The sequence below is a fragment of the Sitophilus oryzae genome, unplaced genomic scaffold (genome assembly GCF_002938485.1).
Source record: "Sitophilus oryzae breed Bouriz unplaced genomic scaffold, Soryzae_2.0 scaffold_1297_pilon_pilon, whole genome shotgun sequence".
Classification (NCBI taxonomy): Eukaryota; Metazoa; Arthropoda; class Insecta; order Coleoptera; family Curculionidae; genus Sitophilus; species Sitophilus oryzae.
In genome coordinates this window covers 3,323,092-3,336,023 of record NW_022145945.1, presented here as the reverse complement: position 1 = coordinate 3,336,023, position 12,932 = coordinate 3,323,092, and the positions used below count along the sequence as shown (strand labels likewise).

The 12,932-nt window shown below is 31.5% G+C and overlaps 1 protein-coding gene across 1 annotated transcript in view; it reads right to left on the bottom strand.

Annotated features, from left to right (window-relative positions):
* LOC115874574 (lipase member K-like) overlaps window positions 1-12,932 on the bottom strand; it is a 37,909-nt gene that overhangs the window by 3,360 nt on the left and 21,617 nt on the right. Inside the window, exons 4-5 of the mRNA XM_030889767.1 lie at window positions 12,518-12,767; window positions 5,363-5,518 (exon numbers count right to left, since the gene is read on the bottom strand). Of these exons, the coding sequence (XP_030745627.1) occupies window positions 5,363-5,518; window positions 12,518-12,767 (406 nt within the window). The remainder of the gene's footprint in view (window positions 1-5,362; window positions 5,519-12,517; window positions 12,768-12,932) is intronic.

Below are 12,932 nucleotides of genomic sequence, written 5' to 3'. Positions count from 1 at the left end.
ACCATTATTTTAGTGAGAAATTTTGAAACTTGAACGGTAACATTTTCTTTTAATAGGATTTTTACGTGGTTTTCACCAAGCTGGAAACAACTTTCGTCAGTAATAAAAACATTATTAAAATTATCTTCTTGAAAACGTTGACAAAAATCCATTCTTCGCTGCCTTTGTAGAGGTGTTATTGCAGGGATTTTTTTTGGCTTCCTTGATATGTAGCCTTGTCTTTTCAGTGACATGCGGACGGTTTCTGGACACACTTTTAATTTTCGCTGACTTCCAAATCTGTTAGCCAATTTGCGAAACCCTAGGCGCGGATTCTGTTGGAAACTAAAGCGTTTAAATTGTTTTCGCGAATCTTACGCGGTCTTCCTGAAACTGGTCCATGCTTTATATCTGTGCCATTTTTGATCCTCTTTATTGTCTCATATACTGAACTTTTTCCAAGTTCAGTCAATTGCACTAATCTTTTAATGTTTCGAACACCTTTTCTATACAAATATTCCACCATCTCTTTTTTTATACATGCGACAGTATATTGCCATGCGATTTTGTTCATAGCCTACTATCGGCACAATCTACGTGATGGATTACTGTTGTCTTAGAGTGTTACAGAAAAAAAATACATTAAAATTAGGAAAAATATAAAATTCCGGATACTTTCTAGACGGACTATATAATATGGCATTTTATAAAAAATATGCTATTTTGCAAAATTCAAAAGAAACATCTTATATATTAATCGATTTTCGGATTCTAGGAAAAAAATAAGGGTGAGTTGTATTAAAGAAAAATACCCTAAAATTTAACGTTTTTGTTTTTGATATATTTAAAATTTTGTGAAAATGAAGAATAAACTTTAAATTTCACTAATAAACACCTAAATTGTAATTTACCCTGTATAACCTGATATTTAGTTAAATTACCATTGTATGTTAAACCAAATTAAAATTTGACCGGAAAAGTTATAATGGGTGAGACAAATTTAATATTGAATATCGGTCACCTTTAAAAATCGGTCACCTATAATTTTTTATTACGTTCTAATGCAGCTGATCTAATTTCATACATTTTTCCTGAGTTGTGAAATAACCCCAGACCTAAGAAAAAATAATTAGTAAATGGTAAAGTATTGTAGAGGAGAAAAGACGTTTTGCCTTGAATTTAAAACTAACGATATCTCTAGGATAAAAATTCTGAACCACTGTGCTACATAGAATAGCGTATCAAATTTAACACATTCTAAAATGAAGGGCCCTAAAATGAAGTTTTATGTTTCCTGTCAGATAAAATAATACGATTTAGAAAAGAATTGTTATAGTGGATTTTATATACAGTGTGATGATAAACATAGAAGAAAACATTCGACCAATGTGTATTACCAGTCATGACCTATGCATTCGAAACCTAGACATTTAAAGGTTGATTTTTACTAAATCTTCCCTTTCTATTCCATATCCATTTCGTATTTTTTATTGTATTGACGTTATACGTATGTAAGCTTCCGTTCCGTATCAGTTACATACTTTTTATTGTACAATGTATATCATTACGAAAGTTTTATTTTAAAAATTTGTATCTTTTGAAAAAAGTAATAGATTTAATTAAGTGGTGAAAGAATAAATAAATATTAGCGAGATGTTAACAGAGCCGATACAAATGTAAGAACTTGACAACACTGTTTTCGATACGTTTCAGTCCATCCGCCAAAAAAATGTATGGAATGAAAGAATACGGAACGGAAGGGAAACGGAACGGATAGTTTGCATTGTCCTATTCATTTATATGATAAAATATTTTATGTAAACGGAAGGGAAACGGAAGGGAGCTGATATGGAAGGTATATGAGAATCAACCTTAAAACGGACATTACGTCGGCTTTATGACAAAAAGGCGTATCTCGATTTTTGGCGATTTTGAGATATCAACAATGCCCTATCGACATGCCCAATGGGTCATATTTTAACATATCGAATTTGCGCATCTCAATATTGTACCTTTTTCATTTTATATTCGTTAAAAAATTTGCCCCATCTCAAATACTACAATTCTTCGTTATGACGAAAGGATGTATGTTGAGATAGGGCACTTTGTTATATCAATTGTTATACCAATTGTTATACTACAAGAAAGATGGAATTTGAGATAGGTCCTTTTGTTTTAAGTTATGAAAATGCTACCTAATTATTTTCTGATGGTTGCTTGGGACAAAATAAAACTTCTATCATGGCAGCAGCTCTCTTTTACAGTGTGACTTTGAGTCTGTTTTTTTGCCAAAAACCATTGTGAGAATGAGCTAGAGAATAAATGGTCGAAGAAAAATTGATCGAAAGCAAAACAACGAAACGAAAATTGCCCTAATGGGAAAAAAAATCCCGAAATTATAATTTCCCTAAGAACATTTTAGCGGACCAAAAACTTGCCCGAAAAATACAATAATTTTTATCTCATTATCATTGTCAGGCCATTGGCATTTGGTCCCTGTCAATTTTTGGAAAATTTTATTTATTGTGCCTATCATCATCCTGCATAAACACGTAGAATGGAAGTCGAATTTGTTATCATTGAACAGGGAAAACAGAAACTATTAGTCCACAGTTATTTGTATCAAAAAGGCACGAATGAAGAAACATGTTTTGTTTTTGTTTAGTTTGGTTTTTATTAAATGGATCGTGAGTTTAAATGCCTTGTATTAATGCCCTCAATTAACTGAATAATTACTAAAAATATATTAGTTAAAAAAAAATATTTTTGTATAAAAAACAATATTATTAAAATAAGCTTTTTAGATAAGTGTATTTTAATTGATTATTGTCTTTGCTTCTGGAATGAAAATTGTCTTTGTTTTCAGTTGATCTAATCCAACGCGAATAAAAGTATTTTAAAATATTTGTTTCTGATTTTTTGGTGATTTTCAGATTTTTTTTCTGTATGTATGTATTGTATTTTCTTGTATGTATTCCATAATGTGAATATTGTATTTTTTTTTCCTTATTAAGAACACTTTACCATCATTTTTAAATTTATTTTACATGGGCGTATGTATACTATTGGTTCGGAAATATATTTATTATTATTATAACAAAAAAGCCTATCTCTATTAAACAACTAAAAAGAAATTATTTATTAGAATTTACGCACAATTTATCTTCAGAACGTTTCCTCAATGTCTCCGTTTAAGTGTTAATACAAAAACACTATTAAAAAATTAAAGACTTTACATTTATTGGCCAAATAAAGTAAGTGATTTTCTTTAAATTGCTCTCCTGAAAAGTAGCAAAAATCGAGATACGCCTTTTCGTCATAAAGCCGACGATTATAAGGTTGGGCATACAGGTCGCACAACGCTCAATGCAACGAAATATGTTGGGAATAACTAAGAAAGACCATAAAAGAATAGAGTGGATACGACAAAAGACCCAGGTACTAGATGTCATCAGAATCAAATCCCTCAAGTGGCAATGGGCAGGACACCTGACAAGAAGGATGGACAAAAGATGACCAACAAAAATTACAGCATGGTACCCACGAGGAATTAAGAGATCTAGAAGAAGACCAAACCTGAGATGGGACCATGATATTAGGAAATTAGCAGGGATAACTTGGGCTCGCATAGCCAAGAAAAGACAACAATGGGCGGAGGTTACACTATAATTGGAAATGGTTGAATGAGCTCAGAATGATGATGATAATAATGATAAATAAAGTTTTCCAGTAGAAGTCCATCAAGTAGACACAGTAGTTGCAACAAGAACTATAAAAGTTAAAAAATAATAATTTGAGATAGCACTTTCTTATAAAAAAAGTACGGTGGTCTAAAACATGACAAAAATAAACCAAATAAATGAATAATTATAATATTAGGGAGGCAGTATATGTAATGATGATATAACGGGTGCGTCTCAAAAGTGGCTCACCCCTATAACTTTTTTTATTTTTTCAGATAAAACGAGATTTGGTATGTTAGTATATGACATACATTGGGATTGATTGACGTATTCAATTGTTTTCGGTCACTTCCGGTTTCAACGAAAGTACAACTTTTGATTTTTAAATGGCACCCTCGGTATTTTTTTACTTTATTCGATCTAAAATGACATTCTGAATCAAATGACATATCATATGTCAATTTTTGACATACTCACTCAAAAACAAATTATATTTTAAATTTCAATCTAGCATATTAGTTTTTTTAACACAGCCATGGCTGTGTTAAAAACACTAATTTTAAATCAAGGAGCCTTGGAAAAATAGAGTTGATCGTCTAATGTTTTTAGTGTCTTGTCCTGGCCGGTTAAAAGATGCCCAAATCGAGGAGTTCAACGAGGGTGGCTCATTAGCATATTTGGAAAAAGCATTTTTTACGAATAATTTGATACCACACACTTGGTATTTTGAGTCAAATTGTCGTTATGAACCGCATGTTACAATTTCAAATAAACCATGTGCCAAAATGTCAAAAGTTGACATATGATATGTCATTCGATTCAGAGTGTCATTTTCTATCGAATAAAGTAAAAAAATACCGAGGGTGCCATTTAAAAATCAAAAGTTGTAGTCATTTCCGGTGAAACCGGAAGTGACCGAAGACAATTGAATACGTCAATCAATCCCAATTTATGTCATATACTAACATACCAAATCTCGTTGTTTTATCTGAAAAAATAAAAAAGTTATAGTGGTGAGCCACTTTTAAGGCGCACCGGTATTTTGAAATTATTTTTATTATTTCTTCAAAAAAAGTCTTTGGATATTATAGAAGAAGAATAGACATTTTTAGGGTTCTGTACCTAAAGGGTAAAGACGGGAACCCTATTACTAAGACATCGCTGTCCGTCCGTCTGTCACATAGGTCTATCTTATGAACCGTTATAGCTAGACAGTTGCAATTTTTACAGATAATGTATCTATGTTGCCGCTATAAGAATAAATACTAAAAACAGAATTAAATAAATGTTTATAAATAAAAAGGTACTTTCACTAAACATTATCTTTTAAATAAGAATTTTAAATAGAATCTTTCAAGTCCTCGGTGGCGTTAGGACTTTACGCTGCTATGACGTTGGAGCCGTAGTAAGGCAGGTTCGAATTCTAGTCAAGGCGACTTTTTTTTAATTTTTACATATTTATTTTTACTTTTTACATATTTATTATTGATTAATACAATTTTTAGTAATGTGTTTCTTCATTTTTTTTAAATTACTTATACGCGCATTGAAAATTTCAGCTACTTAAATCGGAAAAAAAGTTTATAATAATATAGTGTGTAATGTTGTATAGATTATGAATGGTACGGAAACCTTCGTGCGCGAGACCGACTCGCACTTTTTTATTATACATTATTATATTAAGTCTAGTTTGTACTTACCGGTCCAAAATCAGCTTTGGCACCGTAAAATAAGTTATAAAGCTGCATGCATACTCTCATTAATGGTGGAGATTCCATACAAGGGACATTGATTAATCTACCAAGTTCTTTGGATTGTGATACGATTCGTTGTAATCTTAACTCCATTACAGTTTCCTAAAAAATAAAACAATTTAGTTCTATACAGAAAAAAATTATTTGTAACAACAAATAACAGAAATAAAAATAAACAAATACAGGGTGTCCCAATATTCCGTGGACATAGAACTACTATGCATTTTGGGAATCAAAATAAGTTCATTGGACACAATTTACCTCTATACAAAAGTGCTTGGTTTGTCCGTTAGAGGGTATCAAAGTTTAAAAAAAATACATTTTTTCAGATATTTTAAGAATCGCTATTCCGATTTGAATGAGATTTTGGGTGTATAATATGTTCTGCTAAGTGCTTTGACATTTGACGTTAACTAAAATAAAAAAAAGTACGGCTAGTTAAAAACTACCCATCGTAAAATGGTCCTTCTAGTATTTACTGCATTCTTTGTCTCTTGTAAAAAAACGCCACCGTGCATACTTTTTGAGAAAAAAAAATTCCGAAGCTGACTTCCAAAGTCTTTCCGTTTGCTTCCTTCAAGTCAGCTTCAGTTTGCCTCCATACCTTGACGTGACAAGCTATGGAGGCGCATAAGATATATTATGCTCTAATAATCTTAATTGGCGAAAATATGGAATTTTATGTTAATATCAAAAATTATAATTGACAATGAGCTTCATAAAAACTTAACAAATAATAAATTTTAAATTTATTACCGTTCAAAAATACGTAGTTGTTCTATATCCATGAAATATTGCAACTTCCTGTAGGTATATTTTTAGGTCGGCTTTGGAAACATAAATTCTCCAATTTTTTTTCTAAAAAACTATGCGATGTGGCGTTTATTTACAAGAGGAAAAAATGTAGTAAATACCAGAGGGACCATTTTGCGAAAAGAAAATATGCCGTCGCCGTCGGTGGACTTGGAAAACATTTATATGAGGTAAATTAAAATAACTTTGGTTGCACATCATAATACGACCACCAGCAAACTCCATAAAACGACGTATGGTGTCATTGATGACGTGCAACGAAAGTTGTTTTAATATCCTTAAAAAAAATCAAGGAGACAAACGAGGTTACAGACCGGCCTGGAAGATGTAGAAAGAGAGTTACTACTGCTGTGCAAGACCATCAAATGTCCCTAATTGCACGACGCAATCCCCTGCTTTCTAGTACTGCTATTAAAAATGAGCTCCTTGAAGGAGTAAATGTTTCAAGAAAGACCATAGCAAGAAGACTCCATGACAGAGGATTACATTTAAAAAGGCCTATACGTGTTCCGAAGCTTAATTTACAACACAAAATTACGCGACTACAATGGGCTCAGGAGATGAGAGCAAATGGACCTAAAATTGGAATTTCGTCGTGTTTAGTGATGAAACAGGAATAGGCCTAGTGTCAGACTCGCGACGAACTTTGGTCTGGACAGCATCTGGAAGACGAGCACGCTTGAATGCAGCTCAACCCCGTGTCCCGTTTCAAGGGGGAAGCATTATGGTATGGGCAGGTATAATGCACGGAGCTCGAACTCCTTATGTTTTTATCGATAACAAAATGACAGGTGCCTCATATCTCAGAGACGTTTTAGAACCTATTGTGCGTCCATTTCGAGGGGCAGTGGGGGACGAATTTGTTTACATGGACGATAATGCTCCCCATCGCACTTCAGCGGTTCGCGAATTTTGTGAGGAAAAGGGTATAAGAAATCTGTGGTGGCCACCGATGTCTCCAGATATGAGTGTCTAGTGGGACATACTAAAACGCCATATTGCCAAAAGGAATGATCCCCCCGTACCTGAAATGAATTGAAAATTGCTGCGCGCAAAACATGGAAAGCCATTCCTCAACATCTTCTGGACCATTTAATTGAGAGCACCACGTCGTATCACAGCTTGCATTGAGGCTCTACAGACTACAGAGGCAATACAGACTATTAGTTGCGAGAAATAATTAAAATTGTTTTCAATATTTTCTGTTTAAAATGAAATTTGTTTTTGTTGATTTTCACTCATTATGAAATAAAATTATAATAACAGCCTAGTTGCACTTAGATTTTTAATTTTATATTAGTTAGTCGTGTAGTAAGCCAGTATCTCCAAAAATATAAAAAGAATCATATTAGGTCCAAAATAAAATAAAAATATCGTTGGCCATGTGTGTATACACTCAAAATCTCATTCAAATCGGAATAACGGTTCTTAAAATATCTTAAAAAAATGTGTTTATTTTTTTAAAGTTTGAAAGCCCTCTGGCGAAAAAACGAAGCACTTAGAGATAAATTCTGTTCAATGAACTTATTCTGATTCCAAAAATACGTACTATAGTTCTATGTCTACCGAATATTGGGACACCCTGTATCATTAATAATTTACAAATGCCTTTTTTGTATTTTTATCAACTTTTTTTTAATCGATACCGTTTGTATTATTTTAAAAAATCTATTACCTAGCAAATTATACATTCAATCTAATGGTTTTAATTAAAAATTTCTACAATTATCAGCTAATGTAAATAAATTTGTAAAAGTTTATTACTAAAAAACCACATTTAAATGCAAATAAAACTTTTTATGTGTATTACATAAAACGAGACATTATTTAACTCGATAAAAAACTTGTCTCCACAAATCCACATATTTATTAAGCACACGCTGAAATTATATCGTAATATACGAATTTTTAAAACTAATCCAGTAATAACCACTTGATTGCGTTAAATAATATTTGACAGATATAGGTATACTGGAAAGGAATAGCAAAAGTGGCTTTAACTCAAGGTTAGTTATAACGGGTATAGTGGGTTATACTTAAAACTAATTGTATATTTCATTGCTATGTTATTTATTATTATTTCAAATATAGCGGTATATTGGAATAAACATTTGGTAAACCGGTACATAGGCAATTTTTTAACACGTGCTAATAGTGCTTTACATATTGAATTTTTCAACCCCTTATGTTAAGCCTTGTTTAATTGCAAATACATACTGAGTTAAACCTTGACTTAGGCTATAATGAAGGTCTAAGATTTTTGTGAATTGGTCAATTAAGCCCAAAATCTTGAATAAATAACTGAATTAAGAGCAATGTCATTGAATATTTAATAGTAAATAGTGTTACAATGTAGGTCTCAATATGAAAATGAATTTAGCAAAAACTAACGTAATGTACCTACAGGGTGATCGAAATTAGTCTGTTTTAACAGAGAAAACCTATTTCGTGACTAGATAGAGCTAAACCGACATAGATGTCATGGCTCAACTTTAAACGTTTAATTGCCTAAACAGCCTGTTGATATTTTCACTGCCAACCGAGATAAGGGGTCTTTTTTAATTTTTTACTGTTTGGAAAATTGCCCATAACTTTTGTATTTCACGGAATAATTCTGTAAAAACGGCATTTTTTAAGCACAAACCAGTGGCATCATAGTCATTTTTTTTCTATACTTGCTGTTTTCGTCAGAAACATTGAAAAATATAATTTTTTAAATGGAAATCATGAACTTAAAAAACTAAAAAAAATACTGGTGTTTAACCCTTTCCAGCGATATAAAGTTATGTGTATTTATTTTTAAGAATGAGAGAAATTTAGGGTTTTTTATCTTTATATCGAAGCGAGTCTTGAATTTGTGTTGACCTAGTTGCCTATTTATTTTTTATCACAATTTAATATTCTACATTAATATTTCTCTGCGTAATTAAAGACTTTTGAGTAGGTAAATCAACATTTTGTATTAGTATTACCATTTACAATTAAAACGCCAGTGTTATAACTGCACTATTAAATGGAGAATTTAAAGTAAAATCTTAGCCTGCTAGGTCCTGTGATTTAACTCCTTTCAATTTCCCATCACAATCCTTTTAATTTTTATTTATTGGAAATTAAAAGACCTTATATACAGGGTGTTTCAAAACAAATGCGAAAAACTTTAGGGGGTGATTCCTTGTTCAAAATAAAGGGTAGTTTGCTTCATAAACGTTGGGTCAAAAGTCAACCATTAGGGAGATATCGCTGTACAAAGATGGCAGAAAAATAATGTTTTAATTTTTTATCTTGAAAACGAAAAGAGATACACTAATGAAATTTTATGGAAGCATTACTGTTATGAAAACACACTTTCAGGTAATTTTTTTACTTTTTTAAAATGAGTGGAAGGGGTTGAAATAAACTACCCCTATCATTCTTGTTAACAAAATTTAAAGAAAAATCCTATCAAACACATGCAAATGCCTTAATTTGGATATTTTAGTTTGTTTAGAAACTTTTTTACCTCTTGTGTTTTTTTGATAAAACTCACCGATTGGAAATTAAAAAATAAAATGTAAAGCATTACATGTCAGGACAAAAAACATTTTTAGATTAAGAATCTAGTGATAATAACGATAATAATAATCATCTAGATAATAACGTATTGCAGTAGAGTAATGTCAAATAAAATAATATTAGGAACATCCTAAAAAATTACAGCAGCCCACTAGATTCTTTATCAGAAAATGTTTTTTGTCCTGACATGTAATGCTTTACATTTTATTTTTTAATTTCAAATCGGTGAGTTTTATCCAAAAAATACAAGAGATAAAAAAGTTTCTAAGTAAACTAAGCTATCCAAATTAATTTTTTTGCATGTGTTTGATAAGATTTTTCTTTAAATTTCGTTAACAAAAATGATAGGGGTAGTTTATTTCAACCCCTTCCACTCATTTTAAAAAAGTGAAAAAATTACCAGAAAGTGTGTTTTCATAACAGTAATGCTTCCATAAAATTTTATTAGTCTATCTCTATTCGTTTTCAAGATAAAAAATAAAAACATTATTTTTCCGCCATCTTTGTACTGCAATATCTCCCTAATGGTTGACTTTTGACCCAACGTTTATGAAGCAAACTACCCTTTATTTTGAACAAGGAATTACCCCCTGAAGTTTTTCGCATTTGTTTTGAAACACCCTGTATAAGGGAAGAACCATTGGGACGAGAGAAAAATTACAGAAGGCTATTAGGCTAGCTTTTGGACTTATTACACCAGTTCGCCTAATAAATCATTGTAACTCTGTGCACAATAAATGTTTATTGTATATTCAACAAGGAGGTGCCCAGTTTGAACATCTTTGATGATTTTTTTTAGAAAACTATATTCGTCACTCAAAAAATATTTAATTTTTTTTAGTTTTGTTCTTTGTTTATTGTATTTATTTCAATTTTAATTATTAATACTAATATAGAATGTTAATTTACTTTTTCAAAAGTCTTTTTTTTTTCTTTTCAAAAGTTTTTTCAAATGATGCAGATAAATAATAATATAGAATATTAAATTGTGATAAAAAATAATTAGTCAAATAGGTCAACACAAAATCAAGGCCCGCTTCGATATACAAATTAAAAAAAACTAATATTTCTCTTATTCTTAGAAATAGATACCCACAACTTTATATCGTTGGAAAGGGTTAAATGCCAGCATTTTTTTTAAGTTCATAGCCAACTATGTTTCCATTTAAAAAATTATGTTTTTCGTTATTTCTGATAAAAAGAGCAACCATAGAAAAAAGCTGACTACGCCACTGGATTGTGCTTAAAAAAGTGCCTTAAGGATGTTTTTAGAGAATTTTATTGTTCCGCGAAATGAAAAATTTATGGGCTATTTTCCAAATGGTAAAAAATTCAAAAAGACCCCGTATCTCAATTGGCAGTGTAAATATCAACAGACTGTTTACATCTACATAAATATGTCGGTTTTGCTCTATCTAGTCAGGAAATAGGTTTGCTCTATTAAAACAGACCAAATTCGACCACCCTGTACAACGAACTATAGTAGACAGAAAACACATTTTTAATAGGGTAAGTCCGGTAGAGATGCCTCACTTTTCTTTTGGGGCTAATAATACATATTGGTAGTTAATTTTAAATGAAACTAACTATGCAATCCTAAACTATCTTTAATAATAATTCATAATAGGACTAAGATAGTAACATAATAAGTAAGTATATATAATAATAAGAGAACAATAAAAAAATAGAAAATTGGCCATCTCTCTCTACGTTGCGGGAGAGATGGCCTTCCAACATGGGAGAAATGCCCCGCAATAAAATACATATACATATTGGTTAAATATCTAAGGTTATTTTTTATTTTTTTTAACTAATATCCAAAAGTTGAGGATGGCCCTATGCTTGCTTTTTCTGTGTTGTTGTTTGCCTCCCTACATCTCAAAGTCTTTGCAGGGATTCCAAAAGCATGCATTATGCTTTTATGCCCATTTGGTCGGTATTAATCGCTTGCAAAGCAGCAGCCAATGATTTTTCAAGCCACTGTGTGCTTTCAGGACATTTTATTATTATATATCTGAATATATAATAAAATGTTCTGAAAGCACTCAGTGGTTTGAAAAATCATGATTAAAAAAAGTTATGATTAAAAAAAAAGGCATGATTAAAAAAAGTTACTCTTTAGTAAATGAATTTGTATGGCATTTTTACCAGCTTTCTCTGTGGCATCTCTCCCAATACGATGGGAGAGATGCCTCACCGCAAGGTTTTAAAATGCAGCGACATATGATTAATTTTTTGAAGTTATGATACTTCACGAAGCATGTATTTTAATATAAAGTGGCATGAAATACCAAAAACTTACATAATATTACGTTATTTCCACGCGACCTCTGACAGTAAAAAAATATGTACTTATATATAAAAAGAGTTTTTTTTTGTAAAAACTAGCCTATTTTTTTATTGACATTCAAATTATGTCAGACCATAATAGCAGCAGGTAAACTACTGCCTTATCTAGCGGGAAGCAACTGATAAGTCACATGATTTGAAATTTACACGCTGTGGCCATCTCACCTGGTGGGGCATCTGTACCGGACTTACCCTAAATAACACAACACTGGCAATAGTAGAAAAATATATAACGGATGATTTCAGTTTCCTTTTGAGTATTAAAAACTATATAACTTTGTATTTGAACATCAATTATTATAAATATTATAAGCATTCAACAAACTATTAATATTATTAATTTTTTTGTAGGGTGGATTGGGTGGATTACTAAAAAAAAATACTTACCACTACCCAATCGCCATAAGGAGCGAATATCTTGTAGGGTGAGATCATATTGGTCAACGTGTACGCTGGGCAGAGCAGTACGAACATTTTGATGACATTTCTGGCTTCCTCGGGAAATTCACTGCCGTACATTAAGGCAAAAGTCGTACCAAGGGAATGACCGACGTAGATGATTTGGCTACCTTCTTCTGAATGTGACAGTATGGTATGAAATATAGCTGGTAAATCTATCAAAGCTACTTCGTCCATACTAAAAAGAAAGGTAAATTTTAATTATCTTCCTTATACATTTAAATATACAGAATGTCTCTTAAATAAGTGTCAATATTTTAACTGGTATACCGGGTGCGTCTCAAAAGTGGTTCACCCCTATAACTTTTTTATTTTTTCAGATAAAACAACGAGATTTGGTATG